This window comes from Helicoverpa zea, chromosome 26 (assembly GCF_022581195.2).
Source record: "Helicoverpa zea isolate HzStark_Cry1AcR chromosome 26, ilHelZeax1.1, whole genome shotgun sequence".
NCBI classification, from domain to species: Eukaryota; Metazoa; Arthropoda; class Insecta; order Lepidoptera; family Noctuidae; genus Helicoverpa; species Helicoverpa zea.
Genome location: NC_061477.1, coordinates 1,044,765 through 1,057,263, shown reverse-complemented (window position 1 = coordinate 1,057,263; position 12,499 = coordinate 1,044,765). Strand labels below are relative to the sequence as shown.

Sequence of the window (12,499 nt, the reverse complement as noted above, 5' to 3'; positions counted from 1 at the left end):
TACATTATCTTAGAGAAGAATATAACAGATGCTGGGTTGAGGAGGTCAGATAGACAGTCGCTCCTTGTTATACATTGGTTCTCAGCTGCATTCGTTTAGACTGAAAAAAGACCCCAACATTGAGAAAAGGCTAGGCAGATCATATACTGCCAAAGATTATTCCACGTGTACAAAATTGCTGACGGCCAATCACCTAGTATTCCGTCTAATGCTAATCTCCTAAACTTTGTAAATAACAGATGTTTGCAACAAATTGATGAGTTATCTCTCGCAGCAGATGTTCAAATGTTTTTCTTATATAGACGAATGTCTATCCTTCTGAGTTGTATAAATGTAAGTGTCAAATCCTAGAACAGACATATACGTCTGACATTTAGAAAAGCCATTTCCAGTAATGTTAGACATCCGTTTTATAAGGATTGAGCGACATCTATGAAGAATCTGAATTTAATACTCGGTGGTTCCGTATATTTTCCAGATTTTGCAATTATTGTTGGACTAAATGGCAATTTGAAGGGAGACCGCGGTTAAGGTAGAATTCCGTGGGTCGCGGCTGTCGAACGCTAGATATATTTAAATGGCAGCCGGGGTCCACCAATTTAAAGTGCCTTCCAAAACACGCAGAAACTCGTCATGACACCCATCCACGTCGTGACCGAGCCAAGCGTTGCTTAACCTCATGATCGATCGAACGGCTGTAACTTACCCACAAACCTTAAAGGTAGAATTCCGTGGGTCGCGGCTGCCGGCTCACGAAATTCGTCGGCCGCGCGCGACTGTCGCGGGCCTCGGCAGCGGCGCCATACATTTTCATAGGTTGACTATTGTCGCGCGCGGCCGACGACTGTCGTTCATCGGCGTCACTGGGTACATCCAATTCTGACATCACGCAATAAAAATGGACAGCACAAATTGCTGTTCGAAGAGTTAAAATGTTATCCAGATAAGTTCTTCAAGTATTTTAGAATGAGCGTGAACTCATTCAATGAATTACTTAGCGTTTTGCACGATGACCTCAAACATCAAGATACACGCATGAGAAAAAGCATCTCTCCAACAGAAAGGCTGGCTATAACTTTAAGGTAAGTATCATTCATTCGTATCATTTTGCTTCTATTAGTTTGCGACTCACGTGGATTCTAGAACGTAAAACAAACAATTAAAAAAGCCAAATTGAAATAGAAATTATTTATTAATGAGAATTGAAAAATCGCAAACTAAATCAAGTTACATATCGCAGATATACAGTTTTTATAACAAATACACATTTACTTTTACATAGTCAGTTGTCAAAAAGATGTTCATTTATATCATCTGACAAAACAGAATTCATAGTATTATCAGATGCAGATGGCGAGCTAACGGAAAAGTCATGCTCAAAATTTGATTGATATCCCATAGAAGGTGGACGCGAAGCCGATTGATATCCCAAAGCAGATGGACGCGGAGTCGGTTGATAACCCGAAGTAGATGGTTGCATAGTATGGTATGAGCGTGGTTCCTGAAATGATGATGTGAAATATCCATGTTGTTGATTCTGTGATGTTCGCATATACTGTTTATATTTTTTTAGTACCATCAATACATCGGTTTGAGCATCCAATTTAAATTCATTGGGTATTTGTTTAAAGTGCGGGACCAAGGACAAAGCAAAGTTATGGTCAGCGTCTTCTTCATGCTTGTTAGAATGACGAGATTGTAATTGTTCTGAAATACTAACAAGTATATCAGTTTCTGCTTGAATGTCTTCATTATTTGTCTTGTTCTTTTTTGGCCTTTTTCTCTCAGTCGCATCGTGTACCTCGTTCGGTAATGGGCTGGGATCACGTCGTGTGTCAGCCAAGTTTTTTAAAAAAGATAGTTGTTGATAATATATATACGGCTTGCGACTCGATGATGCAGATCCACTTTTAACGCTCATTTGTTTAGAGTGTTCTCTTTTGAAACAGTCACGAAGGCTTTTCCATTTTCGCTGCAACTGGGATGCTGAAACATAAAAATAACATAATCAAAGGTTTCTAATCTGTTCTTTTTGTTGCAGGTACCTTGCTACTGGTTGTTCATTTGGTGATTTTGAATTAGTATATCGATGTGGTGCGTCAACTGCGAGATTGATTGTAAAAGAAACATGTAAATTGATCTATGCATCACTTCAAGATATCTGCGTACCACAACCAACTGAAGAGATGTGGAGTAAAATAGCTAAGGGGTTTGAAGAATATGCTAACTTTCCAAATTGCTGTGGTGCAATTGATGGAAAACATATAAGGATTATTAAGCCTCAAGATAGCGGATCCTTATATTATAATTATAAACACTATTTTTCCATCGTACTTCTAGCTATCTGTGACGTGAATTATAAGTTCACATTTATTGATGTCGGCTCTTATGGGAAAGCTTCAGATTCGACTATCTACAAAGAATCGAAATTATTCAAAAAATTGGAAGACCAATCCCTGAATTTACCTGCACCAAAAGCAATTTCTAGTAGTTCTGGTCCTGTAAACTACTGTTTTGTTGGTGATGAAGCTTTTGGTCTTGCAGAACACATGTTGAGACCTTATTCAGGAAAACACTTGAATATTGAAAAAAGAATTTTCAACTATAGGCTTTCTCGAGCCAGGCGTCATATCGAGTGTGCCTTTGGGATATTAGTGAATAAGTGGAGAATACTACATCGACCATTGAATGTGTCAATAGATTTCGCCGAAGACATCGTGAAGGCCTGTTGTATACTACACAACTTTGTTCGTCAGAGAGATGGATTTAATTTCCATCATACATTGACTGTACCAGGACTTCACGATATCGATAACGCCCACGTGCAATCTCGTCGTTCATTAAACACCAGAGATATATTGAAAGATTATTTTATTAGCAACGAGGGAGCTGTACCTTGGCAAAATAATAAAATATAATAAATATATAATAATAATGTAAAATAAAATTGTCCAAAAACTTACCTGCTTTGTTTTTTTCCGCTACATTTTTTTCACTAAAATTTGGAATAAATTTTAGGCACAATTCCTCCCAAGCTTCAGTTTTCTTACCCCTGTCGCTATACAAATCTGACTTTAAATCCCAAATAGCGGGTCGCTCTTCGACATCGGAAATAAAAGCGTCTACATCAAAATGAGGAATCGGATCCGTGGACATCATGCACGTGCATTCAGTACGCAGCTTACAACAAGACTAGACCCGGGAGACGGGATTGGGGAGCGGCGCGCAGGGGTGGGAAGAAGCCGGCAACTGTGGCCGTGTATGCGCACGAGTCGAACGACAAAACGCAGCCACAAGTAGCGAGCGCGCTCGACTCTCGCAGCTTGTGGCTCGGACGCGGCCACTCAAGCGCTCAGTGTGCGCCGATTCTATATAAAATGTATGAAGAAACGCCGTAGTACTACCAAGCAGTCTGGTAGTACCACGGGCAAGAAAAAACTACCCGTGGTACTACTGTCAATAATTTAGGTTTTTTTCAACCCTTTTGTTGTCACAGTTGATATTGTCATCCTAGAAAGAGAATTGAACTATATATTTTTTGAATGTGGATATATTTTGATACTATTTTGTAAATAGATCTGGTAGTTATGTTACCGGCCGAACCCGATTTTAGGATAAACCAGTTTATCCTAGGCTCAACTAGTTCTTCCTATACGCGTTAGGATTAACTATAAAAAAAAAATATAGGCAGGATTATATCTAGCAAAATTAATAATCACGATAGCTAAAACTACCTTTTAGATTCACAAATCTGCCAAGTCATTTCCTTTTTTATAATACGTATTTCAGCTGCAACATATTTTAAATTTAAAAAGCGAGTATTTTCTTGACATTTTCTTTGAGAAACTTAAGTTATCTTCAGTCCATAATGTTTTACATAAGCAATGACACTCGGGTATCGAACTGTAGCAAGTTCACAGCAGTTCAGAACTTTGCTCTGCTGTCAATGTATTGTCTTATATTCAGGTCGGCAAAAATGGGTTTATTTTAGAACTGTTTTGTGTATATACTCTTAGTTTCTTTGAAGATGAAAATCAACATATTTAAGAACTATTTTTCCAAATACAGTAAAACGCCCTTCATCACTGCATAAGTGATATGCAACACTGTTCTATCTAAATAATTCGGTTATTTTTTTACCTATACATACTAATATTAAAATTTTAAGGGTTGGTTTGTCTGAACTCACTTATCTAAAGAATTACTAGACCGATTTCAAAAATTGTTTCAGTGTAAAATACCCCATTTATCGAGAAATTATACCTGCCCATACCTAAGCTTTTTACTCGATACTTAGTACCTAGTTTCATATAGGTAAATGAAGATAAGGTATATATGCCATGGAGACTCATTTCAGAAATCTTTTTTTCTTTTCCGGTTAAAAATAAAACAAAAAAAAATACTCGAATCAGAAGGATCGCTAAAAGATGTGTTTATTTGAAATTATAATATTGTCGTATGTTAATACAAAACGTACTGCGGTAGATGTGTTGTATTTATCACTAAAATGTTTTGAATTTCAAATGGTGGCTTTGCTTTGTCGCGTCTGATATTTTTTTGCTCTTCAATTTTCATATTTTCCTGTAACTTCTGCGAATTTTAGTAGCCATGAAAGCGAACTACCAAGGCTTATACTATGTTGGGGTCAGCTTCCAGTCTAATCGTATGAAGGTGGGTGTTTTAAACGGAGAGTCAGCCTATCTGACCATCTATATCCAGTTATTTAGGCAACCTTATATTCCTTGATAAATCCCGTTGTCATACGCACGGAGAAATTCGTCATAACATATCCACAGATGAACCACACCAATCATTGCTTAACCCAATGATAGAAATCTATTATTCTCTATTCAGTAAGCAGGGAAACTTATGCCCGTACCCGGATAAAATATAGCCTAGAAAATACTGTAGCTTTCCAATAGTAAAATATTATTTCAAATCAATTTAGTAGTTTCAGAGAATTATAGATAAAAGTGTTCAAATTGAAAGCCTTCTTCAAAACTGACCTTCAATCAACTAATTGTATTACTTAGAATCGTCAAAGCCTACACAACTACAAAAAAAAAATACTTAACACGACACAGGGGTCAATTAACCAACAAATTATCTTATTTTTCTAATTCGCGAACAACATGACGCCTTTCCTAATATTATAAAGCTATCAATAATATATAATAATCTGCTGTCCACAGATTAATTATATTGGTCATAGACAATTGGCGCGCAGTGGGAGATAATGAAGGCTTGACCAAACATGACGATGGAGTATCTTAGCTATGGAAAAGTTGGTTATTTGGATTGTCTTTATATTTATGTAAGAATAGCTATTTTTTACACGCTTTTTATTAGCTTCACCTGTATGTTTGTATGTTTGTAACCGACTTCTTTGGGCGCGATTTTGACCCACTTTAAACAGCCAGATTTCGTTCAAACTTTGTAGATTTATTGAGGACCGATGACAATACACTAATTTGATAAAATTATTCCATTTTTAACCGACTTCCCAAAAAGGAGGAGGTTACACATACACATCGATTACTCCGAGGTTTAAAGACCGATTTACGCGATTCTTTTTTTGTTCGACTCGGAATAGCTGCCAGTTGGTCCCATAGTCATCAGGTCAGGATCTGATGATGGAAACCCTGAGAAATAGAGGGCAACCTTCAAAAGTTGTAGGCATACATAGGGTAAAAACTTGACACTCAGGTGTACGCCTAAAAGCACTATTTAACTGTGAAGATTTGGAGCTGACCTGATGATGGAGACCAGAGAGGGTCGAGGGAACTCGACAACTGAATATGTAAACTACCTCGTGTTTGGGCTTAAATTATTTGTATTGACAAGACCTTTGCAACAGTGAAGGTTTGGAGATGACCTGATGATGGAGACCAGAGAGGGTCGAGGGAACTCGACAACTGAATATGTAAACTACCTCGTGTTTGGACTTAAATTATTTGTATTGACAAGACCTATGCAACAGTGAAGGTTTGGAGCTGTCCTGATGATGGAGACCAGAGAAAGTCGAGGGAACTCGACAACTGAATATGTAAAATACCTCGTTACGACTTATATTCTTTGTATTGATGAGAACTTCCCACTTGTATGGATAGTGACAACTATTCGTATCACTGAAAAGCTTTAAATAAATAACCTTTTTACAAAAAAATTCAACCGACTTCCCAAAACACTAAAAAGCAAAAAAAAAAACTAATTTTAGGTGCATCGGCCTAGAAGTCGGTGGCAAAATTAACTTAGTAACATCCATTAGACACCGACTTCTAGGCTTTTCAATTTGCAAAATATGATTTTTGTTAATTTATATAGTTTTCATCTATAGTCGATAAGGTAAGAAAATTAATTAAAATTTTCTAGAATTTTTCTCTGCAGTCGATAAGGCAGGACTCGGTGTTAATTTTTATTTCCAATCATTATCTTTAGCCGTTTTCTCTAATATTGACATTTTTTTGTATACTAAAGAGAATTTTAATTCTACAAAACAAATAATAGTTTTAAAACAAACTAAAAAGTAGAAAATAAATAATAGTTTAAAAAAACTAAAAAACACGCTTTTTATAGAAAAACGAACTAAAAAATAGAAAATAAATTTTAACGAATTTAAATTAAGAAAACAGTGTTAAAAATTTCAATGAATGTAAATTAATAATAGTGTGAATACAAAAAAAAAAGATTTAAAAAAAGCGTGGGGTGCTTTTTAAGATATTATCGAAATGAAAATCACTGTACTCATATCTGTCAATAAAATATTTATAACTATTGACACCATGCACCCCACGCTTTTTTTTAAATCTTTTTTTTGTATTCACACTATTATTAATTTACATTCATTGAAATTTTTAACACTGTTTTCTTAATTTAAATTCGTTAAAATTTATTTTCTATTTTTTAGTTCGTTTTTCTATAAAAAGCGTGTTTTTTAGTTTTTTTAAACTATTATTTATTTTAATGGTCGCATGTATACCTACCCGCTTCTTGATGAATAGACTTCCTGCTTCTAGATAAAAAGTAGCCTAAGTCCATTCTCGAGCTTCATGTAGCGTACTTTCAACTCATTTTTAGGGTTCCGTAGCCAAAATGGCAAAAACGGAACCCTTATAGTTTCGTCATGTCCGTCTGTCCGTCTGTCCGTCTGTCCGTCTGTCACAGCCGATTTACTCGGAAACTATAAGTACTACAGTGATGAAATTTGATGGGAATATGTGTTGTATGAACCGCTACAAAAATATGACACTAAATAGTAAAAAAAAGAATTGGGGGTGGGGCCCCCCATACATGTAACTGAGGGATGAAATTTTTTTTTTCGATGTACATACCCGTGTGGGGTATCAATGGAAAGGTCTTTTAAAATGATATAAAGTTTTCTAAAAAACATTTTTCTTAAAGTGAACGGTTTTTGAGATATCAGCTCTCAAAGTCGTAAAAAGTATGTCCCCCCCCCCTCTATTTTTATAACTACGGGGTATAAAATTCTAAAAAAAATAGAGGTGATGCATGCTAATTAACTCTTTCAACGATTTTTGGTTTGATCAAAGTATCTCTTATAGTTTTTGAGATAGGTTGATTTAACTGTAATTTACGGAACCCTTCGTGCACGAGTCCGACTCGCACTTGGCCGGTTTTTTTTAAATGTAACCCAATTCTAAAATTGACATACTTATTAGTTACCTGCAACTCTTAAAGCGCGCAGCACGCGTATGTAAGCTTATGTATATTTAAAAGTCGATGGAACTTCTTTTTAAATTAGCTAACAATAAATATTGCCTATTTTAAAAATATACTCAGTCAAAGTGCGATTTGAAACTACCCAACTCTAATATTACTATTTTAATTATTTTCTATAGAAAGGCGAAATAATCTAAGTATCTTATACAACAAAGCGAGTAATTTTAGCTGGTTACTCATCAATATAAGGGTGTTTCTTAGAAGGACTGTAATTATACGGAATAAGTGACGGATAACAGTGGTTGACTTAGTAACAACAGCCCGTATATATTGGATCACGAAGATGTGATGGTACTAGATATGGCCTGATAGTCATAGTTGCTTGCAAGTACGCTCGCTTTTTAGGTCTACGGTTCTTCATATAGAAAGAAGATTTGCAAAATATAACATGACTTTTATCCCAATTCTGATTTTGACAACTTCAAACAATTATTGAGAAGAAAATTAGTACCTAAGCCGCGTAAGCGATTAATCTTCTATATGAATAAAAATGAATTTTTGTTCGTTAGTCTGATTAAAACTAGAGAACAGCTGGGCCGATTGAGCTGATTTTGGTTTTAAAATGTTTGTAGAGGTCCAGGGAAGGTTTGAACGATACGAAGTTCGCGGGATCAGCTAGTATTAAAAAATAAAAACAACTATTCCTTGTTCCACCCGCGTGGGGAAACCACCTCCCACACATTGATAGATAGTGGCCTATATTTTCTTTTCAGGCTTTGGTTAGACTATCTGTACCTATAACTTTCTGCTAATAACTTCGGTAGCTTTTTCGAAATTGTTTTTTACATTATAATTCAAAAGACTACTTTTGGATCTGTCAGATTATGAACCTGTATTATCAATCTTGAAAAGTGCGTTCCTGATTTTCGTTATATACTTACCTACCTAATACCCAAATATAACTATGACATTCCATTGTGTATACATCTTGAATGTAATTACAATTATCTTTATTTATAGAGAGCTGTGGAGAAATGACTGGTTATTTCGGAAAGTAATTATATACTACTTTATTTTTATAGGCTTTGTTTCATTATAGTAAGTATATAAATATACACCAAACGCTGATAGGCACTCATACAGAGATGGTATATGGGCATTGTCATACAAAAACATACCTACTAATAGGTATTTTTAAGCTGAAAAGTTTGTTCGTTCGAGCTCCCTAATCTCAGGAATTGATGCACCCATTTGAAACATTATTTCTGCTTATTACCACATATAGGATATGCAGAGTAGTTCCCATGAAAATATTAATACTAAATCAAAACTAAGAACGTGAATTACTTAGATCGTATTTTTTTTTTCGTCAGATTTCAATCAGTCATAATTTTCACCAGTCTTCTTACATTAGTTTTAACAGTGTAGGTTATCATAATTTTCTCCAGAAGTCCAACCTTATCTATGGGAAAAGCAGATTTACCCAACAAAGTCTGATGTCAGATTCTCAGAAATCCTGATGGCTTCTAACGCCTATTTGTATCATTGACTGTTACCACGGGCATTGATCACATCTAAAAAAGACTTCGGACTGTTTTTGATGCTTCCGAAGTTAGCCATATATAAATAGCGCATTTATTCATATAGATATTGTCAACAAACTTTTCTTGTCCGAAGTTAGCTACTATTGACTTCACAATAGTAAAAAAAAGTATCAAAGTCTGCTTATTGCAAAGCTATATGGCGCCAACTGTTAAACAATATTTTTCAACAACATATTTCCTTATGTTCATCATCAGCTCATAACAAAAGCCAAACTCACTAAATTTCTCACTAAATAGTAAAAAAAAATACTTTTCCTAGAACAAAACTCATAAATCAAATGACAGTTTTAAAAATTAACACAAAAAACTACGGTAGAATAGTAATAATCTTGGCATTATGACAGCTACTGTTAAAATTGCGTCATATTAATTAATCAATGAGGAATTCTTTTACAAATGACTCATTCACCACTTCCCCGTAATACTGAAAAGGCGTAAAAAAAACTGCGAACGCATTTTTTACTACTCACAACGAATCTTAGGCCAAATCACGATGTCTCTTACAACTTTTTTACTGTCCAGTATAATTTGACACTTACCCGTGGCGCTAGACGCTAAGAAACTGTCAAAAACTGATGTCAAATTCCATATATTCATACTTAGTTCCATATTTGACCACATGTCAAGTTATAGTGGTTACGCTACAAGTCTTAAGGTTCAAATTCGCTGAGCACATTACTTCTAAATACGCTGATCTTTTGACTCGTGTCAACTATCACGTAGTGAAAAAATTTGATTACTATCAGCCGAATGAATGGCATTCCTTGTGCTACCGCGCAATAAAAAATACCTGTTAATACTAGTCAGTGATATCAGGAAATAATCGAGCGTTTACGAAGAAACTTGTGTTATCTCAATCTAGGAATTTGTCACTACATAAATCACACACTTTTTTTAACTAACCAGGTGTTACTTTGATTTGCGAAAAGATATTATATACCTTATCAAATTATTGGTCATGGACAAAAAATCCCGCCAATTTTATGACACCTGTCAAAATGACACTTCGTTTTTTTTTTCAAACGTCGGCAAAACTTAACGGCCAGGTCTTACATCATAAAAGTGTTCGAAAGCCCACAAAAAGTTTCAAAAGGAGGTTTTAGTTGTTGACAAAAAAAAGTAAAAGATAAACTTTTAAGTAGTCGGCCTACGTGACTGTGGGTGCGTATCTTAACGCTAGGATGTAGGGGACTGACCTAGTAGCGATGGTTTAATGTAAACCACTTTTGTCTGTCAATGAAATGGTATTAAAAGAGCAAAAAGGCTAAGACCAGAATGATGTAACCTTTTTTTTAATGCTACAAGAAAAGGCATAGTTTTTTTTTGGTAAATTAATACTTTTTATAACTTACCGAATTGAGAAAAAAATATATGTAGGTACCTAATATTCGCATAAAAATATAATTCTTAATTCTTAGAAAACTGAAATGATTAGCTGTTTTTTTTTTAATAAAATGTTCGTTTCTATGGTACCTACTTACGTAAATTTAATTAACTATGTAGAGTAAAAAAAATATATAGTTAGGTAAATGCTTCATCTATCTATACATGTTACGTCATTTGGAATGTCCTAATTAATCCAGTTTTTTAGATAAAAATTCATTTTTTGCGGTGAATGCATTTAATGCCTACGTCATATAAAATAACTAGGAAAACCAAAATATTATAGATAAGGTATTATGATAATTTTTAAGGAAATTTTAAAGTTTACGTAATAAATTATACTTATAATTACTTATACTTATACTTATAGTATACTATAATTATACTATACTAATACTATACTATACTATACTATACTTATACTATAATTATACTTATACTTATAGTTACTTTTTATGCAAAAATGAGGAAAAATTAAACAAAATAAAAACGTTACGTACTAATAATGATATAAAAACCAACGTTTTTTTTCTTTTTTTTTACAAAAAAAGGGTTTTTAGTCACAATTAACTATTAATTGTACCTTTGAATGTGCTTATAATAATGTATTTTGATTACTTGCTTATATAAATGTCAGGAAAATATGTCTACCGAAATTAACGCAATATATTTTCCTAACATTCAATAGTAGATTATATAATTATCTAGCTTATCCGTGTGCAAGAAGTCATTAACATAATTATAATTATTTTTAAAATTACATACAGTTTAAAAAAAAAATCTTCATCAACTAGAAACCGACTATTTCATAATAACTATTACTTAATCGCTAAAATAATGGACGAAAATTTTAAAAAACTTACTTAAAAACTTCAACAAAACTAAGCATAAAGACTATTTTAAGTATTTACATGGAGAACAAAATTACTAGCGGAGATGTCATACACGGAAAATCTCCTAAGAAAGTAACGCGACAACATGCAGGTGTTCGGGGGACGAGGAACGTTACTGTCTCCGCCTTTTTACACCTTCCTTGGACCTGATAATTTTTTGTAATACCAAAAATCGTTGACAAATGTCTCAAAAACCATAACTCTCAGTTAATTCGCTCGTAACTGATCGTTTAGGTTACGTTTTTGACCTAGATCAGGTCTCCAAGATACAGGCAGCGCCTAGTTTGAGGACCACAGAATTGATGAAAATGTCTCCCGTAGAGTAGTTACAGTCTGCTTACTACTTTATAATTCATTTAGCCTTATTATTTAAATTTTTGACCTAGATGAAGGCGCCTGGCCTACCTATCTTATGGCAACTCCGCTCATCTTTCCTCACTCTGTAGGTTACCCTGGCTGTCTGCCAAATTTACAGTCTATGGGACCACGAGCCTCGCACTTACTATAATGAAAAACTTGGAAGAAAAATAATGTTTTTTCTTCCTTACAAGAGAAAATGCAGCTTCTTCCGAATTCCTATTGAAACATTGTTTTTGGAAACACTTCAAAAGCTGTAAATTTGTTTGTAGCTTTCCTCAATTTTGTTTCTAAATGGTTTTTCGGTGTAGCTAGTGGAAAGTAAATTCTTTTGAATGAAAACTTACGGTAATTCGCTCTGAAGTTAGCTACTAGTAACTGACAGTCGAAATAGATAAACAATACACATGCGTTATGCATTAAATGTCTGATTTCAGAGGGGTAAAGTTATTTGACAAGATCTGTTAATAAAGTTTTTAACTGACTTCCCAAAAACTGAGGAGTTTTTCAATACCAATGTTTGTTTTTTATCATTTTGACCTTTAAAAAGTCTAAGTAAAGAGTATAAGTTGGTTTTAGAAA

The 12,499-nt window shown here is 34.3% G+C and overlaps 2 protein-coding genes across 2 annotated transcripts; one reads left to right on the top strand and one right to left on the bottom strand.

Moving 5' to 3' along the window:
- The first annotated feature begins 848 nt into the window (after positions 1–848).
- On the top strand, positions 849–2,962 carry LOC124643094 (protein ALP1-like). The gene is made up of 2 exons (XM_047181947.1): positions 849–1,082; positions 2,042–2,962. Exons 1-2 carry the CDS (start codon positions 967–969, stop codon positions 2,916–2,918), a joined length of 993 nt encoding a protein of 330 aa, XP_047037903.1. The 5' UTR covers positions 849–966; the 3' UTR covers positions 2,919–2,962.
- On the bottom strand, positions 1,174–3,385 carry LOC124643095. Its single transcript, XM_047181949.1, has 2 exons — positions 2,964–3,385; positions 1,174–1,986 (listed from the first exon to the last, which is right to left on the bottom strand). The coding sequence occupies exons 1-2, from the start codon at positions 3,157–3,159 to the stop codon at positions 1,283–1,285; spliced, it is 900 nt and encodes a 299-aa protein (XP_047037905.1). The 5' UTR covers positions 3,160–3,385; the 3' UTR covers positions 1,174–1,282.
- Between the last annotated feature and the right edge of the window lie 9,114 nt (positions 3,386–12,499).

Bases quoted from the DNA above. Each gene is read 5' to 3' on its own strand.
- LOC124643094 (XM_047181947.1), top strand. From the start codon at position 967: ATGAGCGTGAACTCATTCAATGAATTACTTAGCGTTTTGCACGATGAC. The intron at 1,083-2,041 runs GTAAGTATCATT...TTTTTGTTGCAG, and splicing joins AGGCTGGCTATAACTTTAAG to GTACCTTGCTACTGGTTGTT.
- LOC124643095 (XM_047181949.1), bottom strand. From the start codon at position 3,159: ATGATGTCCACGGATCCGATTCCTCATTTTGATGTAGACGCTTTTATT. The intron at 1,987-2,963 runs GTAAGTTTTTGG...TTTATGTTTCAG, and splicing joins AGCGGAAAAAAACAAAGCAG to CATCCCAGTTGCAGCGAAAA.